Source organism: Mauremys reevesii, linkage group 2, assembly GCF_016161935.1.
Source record: "Mauremys reevesii isolate NIE-2019 linkage group 2, ASM1616193v1, whole genome shotgun sequence".
NCBI lineage: Eukaryota > Metazoa > Chordata > Testudines > Geoemydidae > Mauremys > Mauremys reevesii.
The window spans coordinates 175,341,809-175,358,963 of record NC_052624.1 but is presented as its reverse complement, the minus strand read 5'-3'; the positions used below and the strand labels follow the sequence as shown (position 1 = coordinate 175,358,963).

The window sequence follows — 17,155 nt, the reverse complement described above, 5'->3', positions numbered from 1 at the left end:
GAGAGAATTGTTCAGTTCCAACAACACTGAAACTAGTAATAAGGAAAATACTATTCTGTACCACTATTAAGGAAGAGGAGATAACTAGGCATTAAGGTTGGAGCCAGTTAGTGAGACTACTACATGAAAGAGATAAAACTGTGTTAATATAACTACTTGACAACCAAACAACCCAGAGCACATTAGAAAAGTTAACCCTGTAATACAAAGTATGACCAATTTTTTGGATTGGTTAAATGAAAAACAGCAGTAACTAAGCCACTAAGAACAGCAAGCCACTAAGAACAGGAATAACATTCAGAAGTTCAGATTATAAACTTTTCTTCTATAAATCAATAGGCAGATTCTCCCCCACCCCAACCCTTTTTCCTATTAATGTAGTGTAACCCCTTTAGAGTCCAGACCCACTAGGGACTCACTCCTGGACTATAGCAGCTATGGCTACAGAGGCTCAGGATTCCGTTGCCCAAATTGCCTAAGATCCAGAGTAGAGAGAGAATTGGCTAGCAACACTACCAGAACCAACCAGAACTCAGACAAAGGGTTTGGTTTTACTTTTGTTTTTTTGGCTGTGTTTGTTGTGTAGCAGGGAGAAAAACATCACTGCCAGAGAGGACCCTTCTATTCTCCACGCTCCTTACCAAGAGAAAAAACCTTTTGGGATTCCTGGCTCAGTGTCATCTCAGCAGAGACCAGAAACTTAGAAGGCTGAGGAGAATCATGGTCAGGCTACCAAGAACCAGCCTAACAGCAGTGGAATCCAGACCAAAGAGCCACAAGAATGATCTTACCATCCTTGGTGTGGATGCTTTGTAAGAATACCCTTGTTTGTTTATTTTGCTATTTTATTTTAAGATGGCCACTGAGTTCTGCACTGCACCACCCATCACAGACTGAGTCTAAATTCACTATTTGCCTAGCCATGTTCTGGCAGGGAGCACCGCCTTGTTTCTTCTGGCTGTAAATGTTGGGAGAGGTAGAGTTATGTATTATTGTTTGTGCTTATCTTAATCCTCTTTGCCACTGTCCCCTATTCTGAGCGCCCCATACCTAATAAAGCCCCAGTTACTGTTTTATTACTCTGGGAATTGTGATTGCTGTTTTATTTGTGTGTTCTGACTGACACTCCTCTGTATGAGATTGTGTGTGAAATACTGTGTTCTCTGAGCTAGGAGGGGTTTCCTTGAGTGGAGGCACCAGGCACCTTATAGGTAAATCCAGGACCCATAATTATGAAGAGAAAAGAAGAAGGCTGCAGCCATGCCTTAGGGCTAGGTTTACAGTAGTAAATACCAGTTTTGACATAGTAACAACTAAGTTCTGGATGGCTTGTTAAACAGAAACATACAGAAGTTCCCTAGGAAATTTTAATCTTTTGGACAAGATCTTGTATCTCCAAAAGTGCTTACCTGGTTTTATCATTCAGTTTAGGTGATGGAGTTTTAGATTTTTTTGCTGAAAGAGTTTGGGAAACTGCAGCTTCACACTCTGAAAATTTTAAGAGGTAAAACAGTATTTGTGCAGATCTACAAAAGCAAACCATTTCTTAAGTGTTATACATGAATGATATTTATAAACTACAAGAAGTCATGCCTGACCTTGGCTTAGCTTAGCATCTTCGGTTTCAGTCTGTTGGCTTCCCATGCTCGTAGTGATACCAGAACTAGTTTTATGCTGGTTTGAGATATGAAATTAACAACATGATATGCACATGACTCTAACATTTATGTTTACTCCCAGAGAAGTGCAGCTAGGAAACATTCCTGAATATTCAAATTATTGTTCCATTTGGTGGGAAAGTGCTAGTCTGTGTGACTTAATTATGGCTACACTTATGAACTGAAATGTTCCTGGGCAGTAAAGTCTAGCATCTTTTTTTTTTTTGAAAGTTTGGGAAAACACAGTTTTACCTTCCCCCTGATAGCGGTGAGACTTGGAAAGACTGGGTAAAATTTTCTAAAATGGCCTAAGTCACTGAAGCACATTTGAAAGTACCATCCACCATGTCTATGAAAAGAAGGGAGAAACTATTACATTTCTACATAGGATCCCAAACACTCATACTTACTGTAAAAGTACTTACTGATTGATCACTATATTGAGATGTCAGGATGTCAGATAAAGAGTCTGTTTTTTCAATGTTTGTAGAATCTTTCTTCCACTGTAAGTAGCTGGATTCATTAGTTATTACTGTGAAACAGTAATTTGGGAAATAATATCTTAATACATAGATTTTCTCCCTTCTATATTTCCAGCAAAATGTGAAGGGCACTACAGCCTTCTAGATCGTATTGACCAACAAAACACATACAAATCCTCCATGTTGAACACATAGCCAATAGAAACAACTAGGTAGGTATTGCCTTCCCCCTGCTACCTCTCCACTGTGTTCTACACCCTGGTCTCTAATCAGGCTATACGCTCTTTGGAGTAGGGACTATAATTTATGTTTGTACAATGCACAGCATAATGGGACCAAACCCTTCCCCATAAATCATGGCTGGGTCCTCTCTGAACTATTATTCTGCAAATATCAAACCAACGTTCTGCAGTTGGCATTAAACCCCACAAATGCATTCCATGGAGCAGCTGGGTGATCAAATACTTAAGAGGTATCTATTTTGGTGAGGTTTGCCTTCATGCGTATTTCAGATGGACAAAGAATGAACAGCAGTAAAGAGTCCTGTGGCACCTTATAGACTAACAGATGTTTTGGAGCATGAGCTTTCGTTGACAAAGTGGGTATTCACCCACGAAAGCTCATGCTCCAAAACATCTGTTAGTCTATAAGGTGCCACAGGACTCTCTACTGCTTTTACAGATCCAGACTAACACGGCTACCCCTCTGATACTTGAAAGAATGAACAGCCACAGCTTCTAATCTACCTGCTGTCCACTTTACACAGCTGAGCCTCCACTGAATTTGGGGACCTTCAGTAACAGATTGATTTAGGGGCAGCAAGGTTGGCAGGGAGATGGGGGGAAAGCTACTAAACCAGTGTTAGTTATTGTCTCAGATAACTGGAGCTAGAAAACGTAGTTGAGTAGCTGCCTTAGGCATTTCTGATGCTCTAATTGTGGCATCAATGCACCACCATAGCTAATAGGAAAGCGGTGAGTTGCCTTTATGTTTTACACCAAAGTGAGAGTGCTGCCTAAGAGATTTGCTGCAAGCTTTGTCAATTAAATCCAGAAGTACCATGAATGGTGGTAGTTAAGGGATATTGTAGGAGAAAAAGCAACCCAGAGGATACAAAATTGTGGTGCCTTCTTTGTCTTACACCTTCCTGCAGTATTTTGCCCCATCAGCATATAAAGACAGCACCACGGTCTAGTTTTTATTAGAAAATTAGGTCATGTTAGTGCCTTTGCAGTTAGTGTGAACAAGGACAAGTCATGTTTAACATCTTATCAATGGGTCGTGGATGGTATACCCAACAGAAACTAGGGGTTTTACCCAAGTCCGGGTGACACAGTGTTAAAAAGTTTGTACCTGTCAATATTGACTGCACAAACGTGATTAATATGTTCATTAGTATGACTTCAAGGTAGTCTTTTAACATGACCTAGTTTTCTAGAAGAGATAAGCCCCAATTTACCAATGTATAACTACTTGCATTATTTCTGAATTTCACCATATAATATTATACAAACAAAATCAAAGAGGCAGATTTACTTGCCAAAACAAGTAGCCATCCCATGGGTTCAATATGCAAGATGAGTTATGAAAAGGTCTACAGTTTTAAGATTTTATTAGGAAGGCTTTATTTTTCAATTTCAAAGTTTGGAACCAGGATTTAATTTGAAAATACATTGGACTCAGCATCATTAAAAGTCTCCAAGGGAGGAAAAAAAATTTAACCATAAGAACTGTAAGAAAACATTGCAGCTCTGGAAACAAAAGGAAGCCCAAAAACCACTTGCTGGTGTTCTTATCGAAGATGACTTAGGGTACGTCCATACTACCCACCTGGGTCAGCGGGTAGCTAACGACTTCTCAGAGTTCGATATATCGCATCTAGACGCGATATATCGAACTCCGAACACGCTCCCGTCGACTCCAGAACTCCACCACCGCGAACGGCAGTGGCGGAGTTGACGGGGGAGCTGCGGACTTCGATCCCGCGCCGTGAGGACGGGTAAGTACTTCGAACTAAGGTACTTCAAGTTCAACTACGCTATTCGCGTAGCTGAACTCGCGTTCCTTAGTTCGAAACCGCAACCCCCCCCCCCCACAGTGTAGACCAGGCCTTAGTAAAACTTTTTGAGGTGCCTTGGTGACTTTGGAGGGTAAGTCCCAAAGTGAACTTTTGAAAGTTTTACCCAGTCTTCTCATTCATAGAAAACTTACATTTTAGAGACTAATGCTAAGACTTCATATTTGAGTCTTCCATTTTCCAGAGAGATATTTTTAAGGCATAAATTCTACTTCAGCTACTAAATCCTGTTTGCAATTTTGATCCTCTTCATTAATGTTGCTTTTTGTATTGAGACATTTTCAACATAGCCTGTTAAAGATCTAATCACTATGGAAATTATATAGAAAAAGTTACTTTAAAGTGAAAATCTCTACAGCTGCTGATGCTTTCTGGAGAATAGCCATTTTCTGGTATCATTCATAATTCTTAGAATTCCATCAGCTACAGGAAATCTAGGTTTTTAAAAAAACTCACATGTTCCATTTTGCTTTGTTTGTTCCTCGGGGCTGATGAGATCCTCGTTATCAGTCTTGATCTGTTGGTGTAAACTAATCTAACATTACTGTTATCTGTAAAAAAGTTGGTCCTGCTTTGAGCAGGGGGTTGGACTAGATGACCTCCTGAGGTCCCTTCCAACCCTGATATTCTATGATTCTATGAAAAACAAAAACAAAAAACAAAACAAAAAAAACCCAGAATTCTTTATCCAAGAAACCCAATTTCCTATACAGAAATATTTTAGGTAACAAAGCATTGAATAATGCTAGTGACATATAATGTTGTTGGTCTCAGGGTATTACTGTAGTCAATACTTGGAAATCATTTACTCTGCTGCCAGAATAAAAGTATGCTCATTCACTACACATCTTTATTTCCTTGGTATTTAGGTACTTCTATGGGTTCCATAATGCGAGTTTCTCCCAAGTACTTAAAAAAACAAACAAAAAGGTAGTCAGTCAGCCTTCCTTCCTTGCCTATAGAGTTTCATTAGTTTACAGGAGTATGATCATAGTTTTTTACTTTCATCTGAACATTTGAATGTTGCAGGACCCACAATCTTCTCTTTTCCCAATGTGCATGTCATGGTCCATTTTACTCTATGAGCTAACAAGAAAACACATTTGTATTTTTAGCAAAAAGAACAGGAGTACTTGTGGCACCTTAGAGACTAACAAATTTATTTCAGCATAAGCTTTCGTGGGCTCCAGCTCACTTATTCGGATGCATACAATGGAACACACAGACAGGAGATATTTTATAATAGCTATACCTGTGTGTTCCATTGTATGCATCCAAAGAAGTGAGCTGGAGCCCACGAAAGCTTATGCTGAAATAAATGTGTTAGTCTCTAAGGTGCCACAAGTACTCCAGTTCTTTTTGCGGATACAGATTAACACGGCTGCTACTCTGAAACCTTGTATTTTTAGGTTACCCATTTATCTGAATAGAATGATGTACTTCAAAGGGCAATAATAGGATAAACTTAAATGCTAGTATTGAATCAACTATGCAGGTAAACAAATCCATTATTAGGCAGCCAGTAATAGCGCAAGGCCTCACCTTCTAAACACAGCCATTCTTTTGGGCATTAGAAAGAAACTTTTTAAAGGAGTGGAAAATGTCTTCCCTTTGGGTCAAATTGCCAGAGCATCTAACTTACACATGGACAGTTACTGAACATTAGAAGGAGAAGGAACATTTAATTACAGATATCCATAAGAGTACGGATATCAGCCTTAACTTGAGTTCATGTCCAGTATTCTGGTGGAAGACTAGGTAGAGACAACCTGAAATTCTAGTGTAGAAGACTAAAGACTAGTCTATACTACTGAGGCTTTGCTGGTATAAGTAGACAGGTATAGCTATTCCAGCAAAGCTCCCTAGTGTAGATGTAGCTTATGCCAACAGAAGGAGTTTGTCTGCCAATATAGCTCTCTCGACACTGAGGGTTTTGCTGGCATAATTGCGTTGACTAGGATGTGGGGGCTTTCCCATACACCGGACCAACATATCTATGCTAGCAGAACTTTTTAGTTTAGACCTGGCCTCTGTAGTGGAGACAAGAAAAAGACTGCATAGTATACTAAGAATGCTTGAAAGATTTTTCCATAGCATCAAAACAGGAAACAAACATTTTTCTCCTTCTCTGGGTAAATCTAACAGCCAAGATCTTCAGGGCTAGTTAAACTTTCAACTAATGCATTTGAAAAGTGAACCAGGATGTTTATAAAAAAGTCTTCTGACTGTAAATGATTATACAATAAAGCCAAAAACTAATACTTGCCATCATTTTGTCTTTTCCCAGAACTTCGTAGAGTGTATTTAAAATATCAAATTTGGCATTGAAGTGAATTTTGATTTTTGTTACTTCTTTGCCATTGATCATAGTAGGGTTCTTCGTGTATATTTTAACTATCTTTTCTCCATTATCCTCTATTTAAAAAAGGAAATTAGAATCTGCTTTAGAATTACACAAAATGCTAGTATATAACTGAAATAATTTGCATGCCATTTCCCACACCAAGAGAGTCACTCTTTTCAAAAGTAAATAAATGTTGAGTATGCACCAAGTTTTATCCTCCTCTCATTACAGGGTACAAATAAGTCTATAACCATGTCCTGAGCCTCTCCATAAACCAACCAGTGCACTTAGATGACACAGCCCTCATGGAGCTAAACTCTATACCACACAGAAGGTTACAGAATCCCGCTATGAGCCCTCTCTGCAGCCTTGCCGCCTGTGTATCTAAACTGTAGCAGCTAGGTCATGTTTGTGGCTGTCTATTTCACCATCGCAGCTAGGAGTCTTTGCCTCAAGGATCCATGTTTGCCCCCAATGGGAGGGAACTGCCAATTACAACCATGGGAGTAGGGAGAGGCCCAAATTAACATTTATTGCTTCATGGTCCCAGCACGTATTTGATCTCTATTTTAGCAATGTTGGACAGAATCTAGTACATCCCTAAAAAGTACCCTTTGCTAGGTTAGCCTTAGAAAAAAGCTTTTCAGGGCCCATTCTCCCTCCCAGTGAGGGTCTTTCCATTGACTTCAGTTAGCATTACATTGGGCCCATGGGGAAGATCATACATTTTCATGATAGGTATTCATAGCAGCAGACATTTGTGTATATGCAGAATACTTAAAGAAAGTTATTTAAAAACATGCTATTTGTTAGAATGGATTGAACTTAATTTCAATTCTTATTTAAATATATTGCAGAAAATAAAGCCAAAAACACAGTGAAAGTTTTATGAGTTAGACTCTCGACCTCAAATTATGTTGCAAATTTTCATGTGTTAGCAGCTGACTACACTTGGCAACTGTGATCCTGTTGGATGCTTCTTGGAAGTTCAGTGTAAAGGTATGAATATAAATCTGCAGTTTCTTTTGGCTACTTTTGATTGCAAAGAATATCCTTTGTATAATCTTACCTCTCAGACTGTAACTACTGACCACTTCCATTGGCAGCCTCACTGAGTCCCAAAGAGCACCCTAAAAATGGATTTTGGAGTGAATTCTCTTCAAGTATTTTAGCCTAATCAAAAAGTAAATCAGAGGATGTGTTTACCTCAGCGCTGTCTATGTAGAAAGACACACTCTGACTTCCAGCATTGAAGTCAATCCAAAACTCTTCCAGTTTCTCATCTGATGGCTTCTTCACCTTAAGAAATGGAACAGCCATTGCCATTATTTCCAGAAGAATCCATACAAAAATACAGTACTGGTGCCCTCAACTGTGTTAACTAGCTTAACTAGAAAGGAATTATCCTTAGTGTGACCACTTAAATTTGTTTCTAAATGGTATGAAAAAGGTGAACTACTAGCCTGTAACTGACTTATAATGCCAGCAGAACCAGAAAATTGCTGTACATAAGTAAACATTATTTTCCCTTGGCTAAAGACTGAAGCAAATACTGCACAATTGTTTTGTTCAAGCTTCTAGGAAGTCTTATGTATTTGTCAGTACTTATTAAGCAGAGCTGATGGTTGCCTCTTCGGATTAATACTTCTGTTACTTAGGTTAGTTTGATAACTTTCTAAGGAGCACAGTGCCATGTATTTAACATCCACTTACATAAAGAAATGTGAAACTTAGCCATGATATAGGGATCCTCATGTGGATCTGTAGGGTGAGCTGCTAGCCTGTGATCTGTTCTGTGGGGGTAGGGAGGCAAACCTTGCCCTTTGACACCCATTTTGGGAGGAACTGTACAAGGGCAATCTCCATTTTCCTCCCTGTTCCCTTCCTAGTGTTTTACTACACGAACAGGTGAATCATCTCATGGTCTTTAAGAGAGAGCCAGTCTATTCAGCTTCTTTATTGTTTGACTGACACAAATAGTAGGTAACTAGACAATAAAATGGAAAAAAAAAGTGGTAAAACAGCAGTTTAGCAAAGCAAACATGTACAGGAGCATTCCCTTCACATGGTTGTAGGATGCAGCAGAACTAAATATCTTTTAATCACATGAGGTTATTTTGTCCATTTTTAACAGTGTAGTAACAGTATAAGAAATGCACCACAGTACATAAAAAACACTTACCTCCTCCATGTCAGCAAAAGCAGATATGCAGGGAAAAGAATAAACTCTGCAAAAGAAGCATACTTGAACATAATAAATTGCTCCTGAACAAGTCAGAATGCAAATTTAAATGAAAAACCAAAAACCTGAATGAGAGGCTAAGCCTCTCTAGACTTGTTGATCAAAAGGCTATTTTTTCTAGCAGTCAAATAAGTTTGTTTTCCTTTAAGCATCTGCAATATCCTTTTAGGCAGATACTATGCAGGTATTGGGTCTTCATTCTCTCAGTAGAGGAGATCAACTCTAATAATTTATTTTCAAGTCTAAGGTGACCCACTGGTAGTTTTAAAATGTGTACTTTAGAAAATAAGTGTGTGACCTGTGGGCTACCATTTCATTTATAAACAACAGTAAAGGAAGGAATACTACCTTATGAAAGAAAAGAATAAAATTAATAAAAGAAGGCACTGGGATAATATCTAAATAGTGTAAACAAACTATCTTCCAAGGGAAGTATCAGTAGTTCAGCACATTGGTTGTGTGACACTAGACTGAAAAAAAGGCTAGATAAATTTATAGGAGCCACTTTGCACTAACAGGAGACCAACTGAACCAAATTGATTCTCACCCATTGGTAGCTTTTATAAATCTATGCAACAGACTTAGAATACCTCCCTCATCACTGCAGTTTCTTAGCACCTTTCAGAAGGGTGATGTGACTAGCATAACCTCATTAACTTACTTTCTGAGGGTTGATAAACACATAATAAATTATTTCAGGTTTTTAGATGTTAAAGTTTTCTCTTCCATCATAATAAATGCAGGATTTGTAAAAGGGGTTCATTAGCCACTCATTTACAGACATGTTGCAATTTACACACCACATAACCAAAGGTTTGCATTTTTCTTTCCAATATGTATAGATTGCCAATCACTGTGACTGTCCAGCAGGCTAGATACCACATTCCATGTTCACCATGGAGAACTTACCTTTTTTTATCCCCAAGTCTGTCATTTAGTTGATTGAGAAATTTTCTGCAGTCCTTCAAAACAAAGGACAGCTTGTTACAAAAAAAATTAGTTACTGTTTACACTTGTAAGCAATATTTTGTTGGGCAAATAATAGTGTGGTGACTATGACCACCAACAGGACCACCAACAGAATGACCCAAACCCAAGCTGTTAGTATCGTTGGAGCTATCAGTTGATTCAAACCCAGTTTAGTTAAATCCCATGTAGGAACCACACAAATCAGTACAGGAACACTTGAGAGAAGAGGAACAATTCAAAAGGAAGAGAACATATTGTAACATCACAGGTCCAATGTATGTTCACTAGGGGGCTTAGTTTAGTTACCACTGAAATCAGTGGGAGTTGGATTGGACCCATAATAGGAAAAAACTCCCTATCCAAATTATATGTACCATATTACATTAAGCTTCTGCTCAGTTTTCTTGAACGGTTAGACAATACTAAATGGCTTGTCATTTAAAAAATAATTCCCCGTGGTTATTTATATTCATGTTCTATTTGAGGAATTTTCTTTACAGAAAAGAATGTTACTGTTAGGTTTTTGTCATTCCTTGACTTCACTGAACTGAGGACACGTTACATGCCTAGGTAGAATGGTCCCACATTTTAGCATAATCTGTCCTCTTTCTGCTGTAACTGTCTATACTACATTTGTTTTCTAGTGGTGAGAAAGGGCATTTTAGCTCTGATGAATAAGTTAGGCCACTCTGGAATGAGAGAATGCATGTGTCTTGAGCACAAGTTTAAAAAAAGGGCTTGACATAAGAGAATATTTGGATGTAGGCTTGACAAGACATATCTAATAGCAGATGACATGATCCAAATGGCTTGAGTCAGCTGTCCTTACTTACAGTGAGTCACATAATACTCACATTAGGACTATTTAAGAAGTAGGGTTGTGAGAATCTGGTCCTAAAGTATGATTTAGCTGTATAAGGTCTGATGTAAGAAGGAAAAGGCAAAGGCAAGGCACAACTGTAACACACGCTTGTTCTTGTAGCCTCTATTCCAGGTGATTAGTTCTATTTTGTAATTAATATTTTTAAATAAATATGATGATTATGTACTTTTGTTAATGCTAACAACATGAAATTATTTCTTCGGCTTACTGAAGGATACCTTACGTTAATACAATTAATGACAATGTAATTGAACCAATTTCTTACAAGGACATTAAAACATCTCTTCAACATTATCAGAAACTTTATATACTAAACCCAGATTAAACTAACCCCTATATAGAACGGTCAATTTTTGTTTTCAAAGTAAGGACCCTTACCGTCTCAAATTCTCTATCCTTTATCTCTTTGAAAGCTTCAGCAAGATAATCATCTTCAAACCAGTTGTGAACAAGGTCATCCCTCCATTTTTTTGTTATCAGCCTACACAGTGCTTCCGAAAGAGCAACCTGAAGGTCATAATCTATATGTGATAAATACAAGAATAGAAGCATCCCTCAAAAAAACCAGAAGGTTAATATGATGGCTTAATGAATATCAGACCACTGCATTAAATTTTATCCTAAGAAGCTGGTGCTTTGATTCAGTGATGACAAAAGCCAAACTGTCCTGCAAAATATCACAAGCTGTTTTGAGATCTCATATAGTCCCTTTATTTTATTCAGCCAATTATTGTGCACTGTTAACTCTCTGTGCATGAGTGTCTGGAGACATTCCCTGAAGTAAAAAGGAAGAGGACTTCACCACCTCCAAAACTCCTTATGGCTGTTATTTCACCTGCCAAACAGAGATATCTCAAAATGCTGTTTTTACAGAGAAAGGCTATGATCTACATTTACATTATTTACTTGGTCAAAGCTATTATATTGGACAAAACAGATGAAACTCATAAGTTTTATTTTTAAAATGTTAACCGGTAGATGGACTTCTTAAGCACTTAGTAGGCTAACAGAACAAAATGCTAACACCGGACACCGATCTCCCACAAGTTCAGTTTTGACTTACTGTACCTCAGCATATCCTTTCCTACTATTTAATTACTTGAGTATTTTTAAGTCAGTATTAGTAGCTTTTTGGTACAAGAATGAATTGGTCCTAAAATACATTTCGTCTTGATTGTTGACGAAAATAAAAATTCTGTTCAAAAAGTTAAAAATACAATATGAAGTATAACAAACTAACAATTCATTAGGGATTTTTGGGGGGAAAAAAGAGCTTCAATTCATGAAAATAATGACTAAGTATTTCTTACCACCAACCTCCAGAATTGTTTTTGCCAGATCTTTCCTGAAACAACATAATCCATTAATGTTTTTTCCTTCCATTTTAATCCATTCAAAGCATATGGACAGTAAAAAAAATAAAAAATAAAAAATAAAAAAAACAAACCACCGTTTCCTATAAAGTTGAACAAAAGTGCAACCACTCCTTAAAATAAAATGAAAAGCTTGCAACTTTTATCCACACTTGTACAATCCATCAGCTTTTCACCAATTAAGTTCTATCTATAGATTATGGCCTCAGATTGTTGAAAAGCAAGTTAGACCCCATAACTAAATGCTTTTCTCGCTGCAACAAATGTTACAGTTGCTGTAGAGATACTCACGTAAGCGAACACATTTCTTCAGACATAGGAAATTTTCTTCTCTCTTCCCGTGGTACACTGTCCAGCATAGAGTTCAGAGTCCTCAAAGCCTTTTTTGCAGGGATTTTTTGGAGAGGGGTGTGGGGCGGAGATGGTGGAAAGAGACAGTATGGAGAAGAGGAGAAATAAGCCATTAAAAAGGTGGTGGAGTTGTTCTTTTGGGGGGCGGGGGGTTAAAACATTTGACATACATTTGTAGTTTGTATTCTCACTTGAGTCTCACCTCCTGCCGAAGTGCACAGCCAACATTTGTTTCAGTCACTAGCTGTCCTAGGTCAGGTAAGAATGAATCCAGCAACTGTTTCTTTCCTAGGAGAACAGTCAAAGTTTTACATCTGGCTTAAGGCTTGTCTACACACAGAATTGCACAAATAGCTGTACTGTTTCAACTATACTGGTATAACTTCCTAGTCTGGATGCAGTTATACTAGTATAAGGGGGCTTTCTACATGGTAAGGGGAATAAGCTATTCAGATAGAAGTTACTTTTATATAGCTATAACTGCACCCATGCTAGAGGGGTTGTACCAATTTAACTATTTCAGTAGGAAAAAAAAATCACACCTCTAACCAAAAGAGTTAAATTGATCCAAAAAGTGTGTAGACCAGGCTGTTAGACAAGCATGTTCTGAATAATGCTGCCTCCTCCTCTGCTTCAAGCTGTTATTTTTAAAGCAGAGTAAGCAACTTCTCTCTTATTCCATGGGGATAGTGTGTGTGTACGTGTGTGTGTGTGTGTACGTGTGTGTGTGTGTGTACGTGTGTGTGTGTGTGTACGTACACACACCCTATAATTCCTTTTTGCAATTCTTATTAACCCAGAATTCTAGTTTCTAGACACAGACAAATTATAGAACTATACAGCCATTTTCAGTGGCAAATGATCTTTTAAAAAAAAAATATTCCATGGGTGTGGGAGAGAGACAACAGGAGGATTTTGACTATACTAAACCCATTTCAATAATACCATTTACCTTGGAACAAGCTAATTACTTACTACCAACAATTTGAAAGAAAATATTTCATTTTAGTTGTAGCACTAGCCAGGGTACATGTTCTCAGTATATCCCAATAGTTACTAAAAAGATTTAATACTCTTATTTGCATGTTACAGTAAAATTTCCTGTAAATAGTTATACATGTGGCTTTGGATGAACTCTTACTCATACAAGATCTATTTTCCCTTTTAAAAAAAGTGATACAAAGAAAAGGTTACTGAGATGTGCAGAATAAAAGTATGTGGAAAATCACTGACCTTCACTGTTGCATTTGCAAATGACCTGATGGGGGGCGGGGGGGAAGAAGAGGGGAATCTAGATTACATACTGGATACAGTAACAAACAAACAGTGTTAGTAAAATGAACCACTATGTGTTTATGCAGCCAGCACCATCCCACTCACCCCTCACTGGCATTTCTGAGACACTTAAGCACCCTAGTAGAGTATAACTTCAATTTTGCATCCAGATAAACCCTTCAGAAGCTGCAGTTACATTAATTAAAATTGTTCACTAAAACATATCTACACTGAGATTTGCAGAAGCACTTAATGGAGTCCTCAAATGTCAAAGGGATTTGGGTGCCTAATTCCCTTAGACATGGTTCCTTTGAAAACCCAAACCATAGCAGGAAAAGTGTTATTTTTGCTATCTATTTGTATATATACCATTTAAACTTGTATGGTATAGTGCTAAATGTCATAACAAGACATTGATATCTGAAGAGTATCTGAAGTTCTGGGGGAAATTTAAGTAGTTTTAGAAAGTCAAACTGACCTGGTTTAAAGGGGAAGCGAAGGCTGCTTTTGAAAAAATAAAATAATATAGTATAACAAATGGAAGAAAGGGTAAATTGATAGTAATTAATATAAATCAGAATTTATGGCCAGCAGCGTTAGTGATAATAGGGAGTTTTTAAAATGTATTAGGAACAAACAGAATCCTGACAATGGTATCAATTCATTACTAGATAGAAATGGTAGGATTATCAATAATAATGTAGAAAAGGCAGAAGTATTAAATATTTTGTTCTGTATTTGTGTGTGGGGGGGGGAACCAGATGATATAATCATATCATATGATAACACTCTGTCCATTCCACTAGAAGCTCTGGAGGATGTTAAGCAGAAACTACTGAAGTTAGATTTCTTTAAATCACCAAGTCCAGATAACTTGCACCCAAGAATTTTAGAAAAGCTGGCTGAGGAGCTCACTTCATCATCAATGTTGATTTTCCATAATTCTTGGAGCATTGGGGAAGTTCCAGAAGACTGAAAGAAGCTAATGTTGTATAAAATTTTTTTTAAAAAGGGTAAATGGGATGACTTAAGTAGTTATAGGCCTATCAGCCTGACATCGATCCTGGGCAAGATAATAGAATGGCTGATATGGGACTCTGATAATAAAGAATGTTAAAAGGGTAATGCAATTAATGCCAATTAACATGGGTTTATGGAGACTAGATCCTGTCAAACTAGCATCATATCTTTTTTTTAAATAAGATCACATGCTTGGTTGAGAACGGTAATAGTACTGATGTAATATATTTAGACTTCTGTAAGGCACTGGACTTGGTACTGCATGACATTTTGATTAAAAATTAGAATCATATAAAATTAACATGGCACACATTAAATGGATTAAAAACTGCCTAAATGAAGGTCTCAAAATGTAACTGCAGACAGGGAATGATCATTTAACAAGTGTGTTTCTAGTGCGATCCCACAGAGGGTCGTGGTGAGCTCCCAGGGTGACACTGTGGCCAAAAGAGCTAAATGAGATCCTGGGATGCATAAACAAGGGAATCTTGAGTAGGAGTACAGAGTTTATTATACCTCTGTATTTAGCATTGGCAGGACCACTGCTGCAATACTGTGTTCAGGTCTGTTGTCCACAATTGAAGAAAGATGTTGATAAATTGGAAAGAATTCAGAGAAGAGCCACGAGAATGATTAAAAGATTAGAAAACATGCTTTACAGGGTAAATCTACACTGCAGTAAAATATCTGCAGCTGACCCATGTCAGCGGACTTGGGCTCGTGGAGCTCAGACTGCAGGGCTATCCAATTGCAGTGTAGACATTCGACTTTGGGCACCTGGGCTCCAGCACACTCCTGAACATCTATGCTGCATTTTTATAGCCCCACTGAATGAGATCAAGTCCACTGATATGGGCCAACCATGGGTACTTCATTACAGTGTAGACATATTCATAGGGATTAGACTCAAGGAGCTCATCTATTTAGTGTAACAAAGAGAGGGTTTAAGGGGTGACTTGATTACAGTCTATGTGTATTTACATGCGGAACAAATATGTAATAATTGGCTCTGGAACCTAGCAGAGAAAGCTGTAACATAATCCAATAGCTGGAAGTTGAAACTAGATAAATTCATTCTGAAAAGAAAGCGTACATTTTTAACACAGAGTAATTAACCACTGGAACTATTCACCAAGGTCACAGTGGCTTGCCCATAACTCACAATTTTCAAAGTCAAGATTGGGTGTTTACTTAAAAAGATCTGCTCTGGGAATTATTTTGGGGAATGTTCTATGGGCTTGTATTATACAGAAGGTCAGACAAGACAATAGTCCTTTCTGGCCTTGGAATTTATGAATGGACACAAATGAAGGAACACAAAAGGAATGGACCTAAAAAGTGAGGATAGGAAGACAAACCAGAATATAATGCAATTATGTATTTTTTTAAAATATATTAATTTCCTCCTCCATCCCCAAACATGCATAAATTAATACAATTCCACTTCTGGTTTTATTAGAGGCCTGAACAAGACAATTTAGCTCTGCCAAAGTATCTTTTAAAATGTCTTAATTATAGGAAGACTTCAATTACAATTACCTGAAATTGCTAATTTATTGTGATCAGAACAGGTTTTGATATATAGACTTGACTGTACAGCTCAGCTCATGTACAGCAAAATAGGGTATGGTGTCTATATACACATATATTGCAAGATAGCTTATACAACCCACTTTCCAATTCTCAATAATAGAAAAACGAAAAAAATATTTTCTGATGGTCAAAGCCTTAGTACCCCAAAGCTTAATAATGATTTTAAATCACATTTGCAATGAAAACAAGAGAAATTAGAGCGGACTGAAGATAGAAATTTCTAAACCACAGAAAATTCTGATATTTCAACATTTGTTTTTGTCCTAAATTGGGAGATGAAAAGTCAATTTGTTTTTGTGTGGAGTGGAATGTTTAGAAAAGTGTCTATCCAATAATGCTGAAACATTTTGTTTAGGTCTGATTCAAGATTAATTTGTCTCTCCCTGAATGGCCAGACTACATCTTCTGTTATTCACTGTGATCACAGGACTCCCATTCTATGTTACGGCAGTTAAAGAAAAGCAGAGACCATGGTGCACCATTGGAGATGTAGTCTGGCCAGGCAAACCAGAAAGGAAGACTGGGACATCAGTCATCTTCACTACAATTTTCATGAGGCATTGCAGCAGCTCAGGGAGACAGATTACATGTCTCATTTTGGCTTGGGTCAACATTTCAATTCTATTTGACTAACCAAAATGTTTCAATTTGGATCAGCCTGACATGAAATATTTTCTTTTCATTTCTGGGAGAGGAGAAGTACAGGAGTGTAAAAAAAAATTCCACTATAAAATTTTTATTTTTGTTATTTTGCAGGATCTATGTTTTCATCCAAAAAAACATTAATGGAAAATTCCCAGCCATCAGGTATGGTTAAAGAGATCAACAGACAGTACATTTAACTTAGTCTAGAAGTATTAGTTTTTGCCCTGATGGGCAACGTATCTA

General features: G+C 37.5%; 1 protein-coding gene across 4 annotated transcripts in view; it reads right to left on the bottom strand.

The window, feature by feature from the left end:
- SYCP2L (synaptonemal complex protein 2 like) overlaps positions 1-17,155 on the bottom strand; it is a 53,904-nt gene that overhangs the window by 31,555 nt on the left and 5,194 nt on the right. For all 4 annotated transcript variants that reach the window (XM_039521790.1, XM_039521787.1, XM_039521788.1 and 1 more), the window contains 14 exons: positions 13,613-13,637; positions 12,582-12,667; positions 12,320-12,408; positions 11,966-12,000; positions 11,034-11,176; positions 9,713-9,765; positions 8,744-8,789; positions 7,768-7,860; positions 7,631-7,691; positions 6,484-6,632; positions 4,674-4,734; positions 2,084-2,190; positions 1,599-1,674; positions 1,410-1,488 (listed from right to left, as the gene is read on the bottom strand). In XM_039521790.1, coding sequence (XP_039377724.1) covers positions 1,410-1,488; positions 1,599-1,674; positions 2,084-2,190; positions 4,674-4,734; positions 6,484-6,632; positions 7,631-7,691; positions 7,768-7,860; positions 8,744-8,789; positions 9,713-9,765; positions 11,034-11,176; positions 11,966-12,000; positions 12,320-12,408; positions 12,582-12,667; positions 13,613-13,637 — 1,103 coding nt within the window. The remainder of the gene's footprint in view (positions 1-1,409; positions 1,489-1,598; positions 1,675-2,083; positions 2,191-4,673; positions 4,735-6,483; positions 6,633-7,630; positions 7,692-7,767; positions 7,861-8,743; positions 8,790-9,712; positions 9,766-11,033; positions 11,177-11,965; positions 12,001-12,319; positions 12,409-12,581; positions 12,668-13,612; positions 13,638-17,155) is intronic.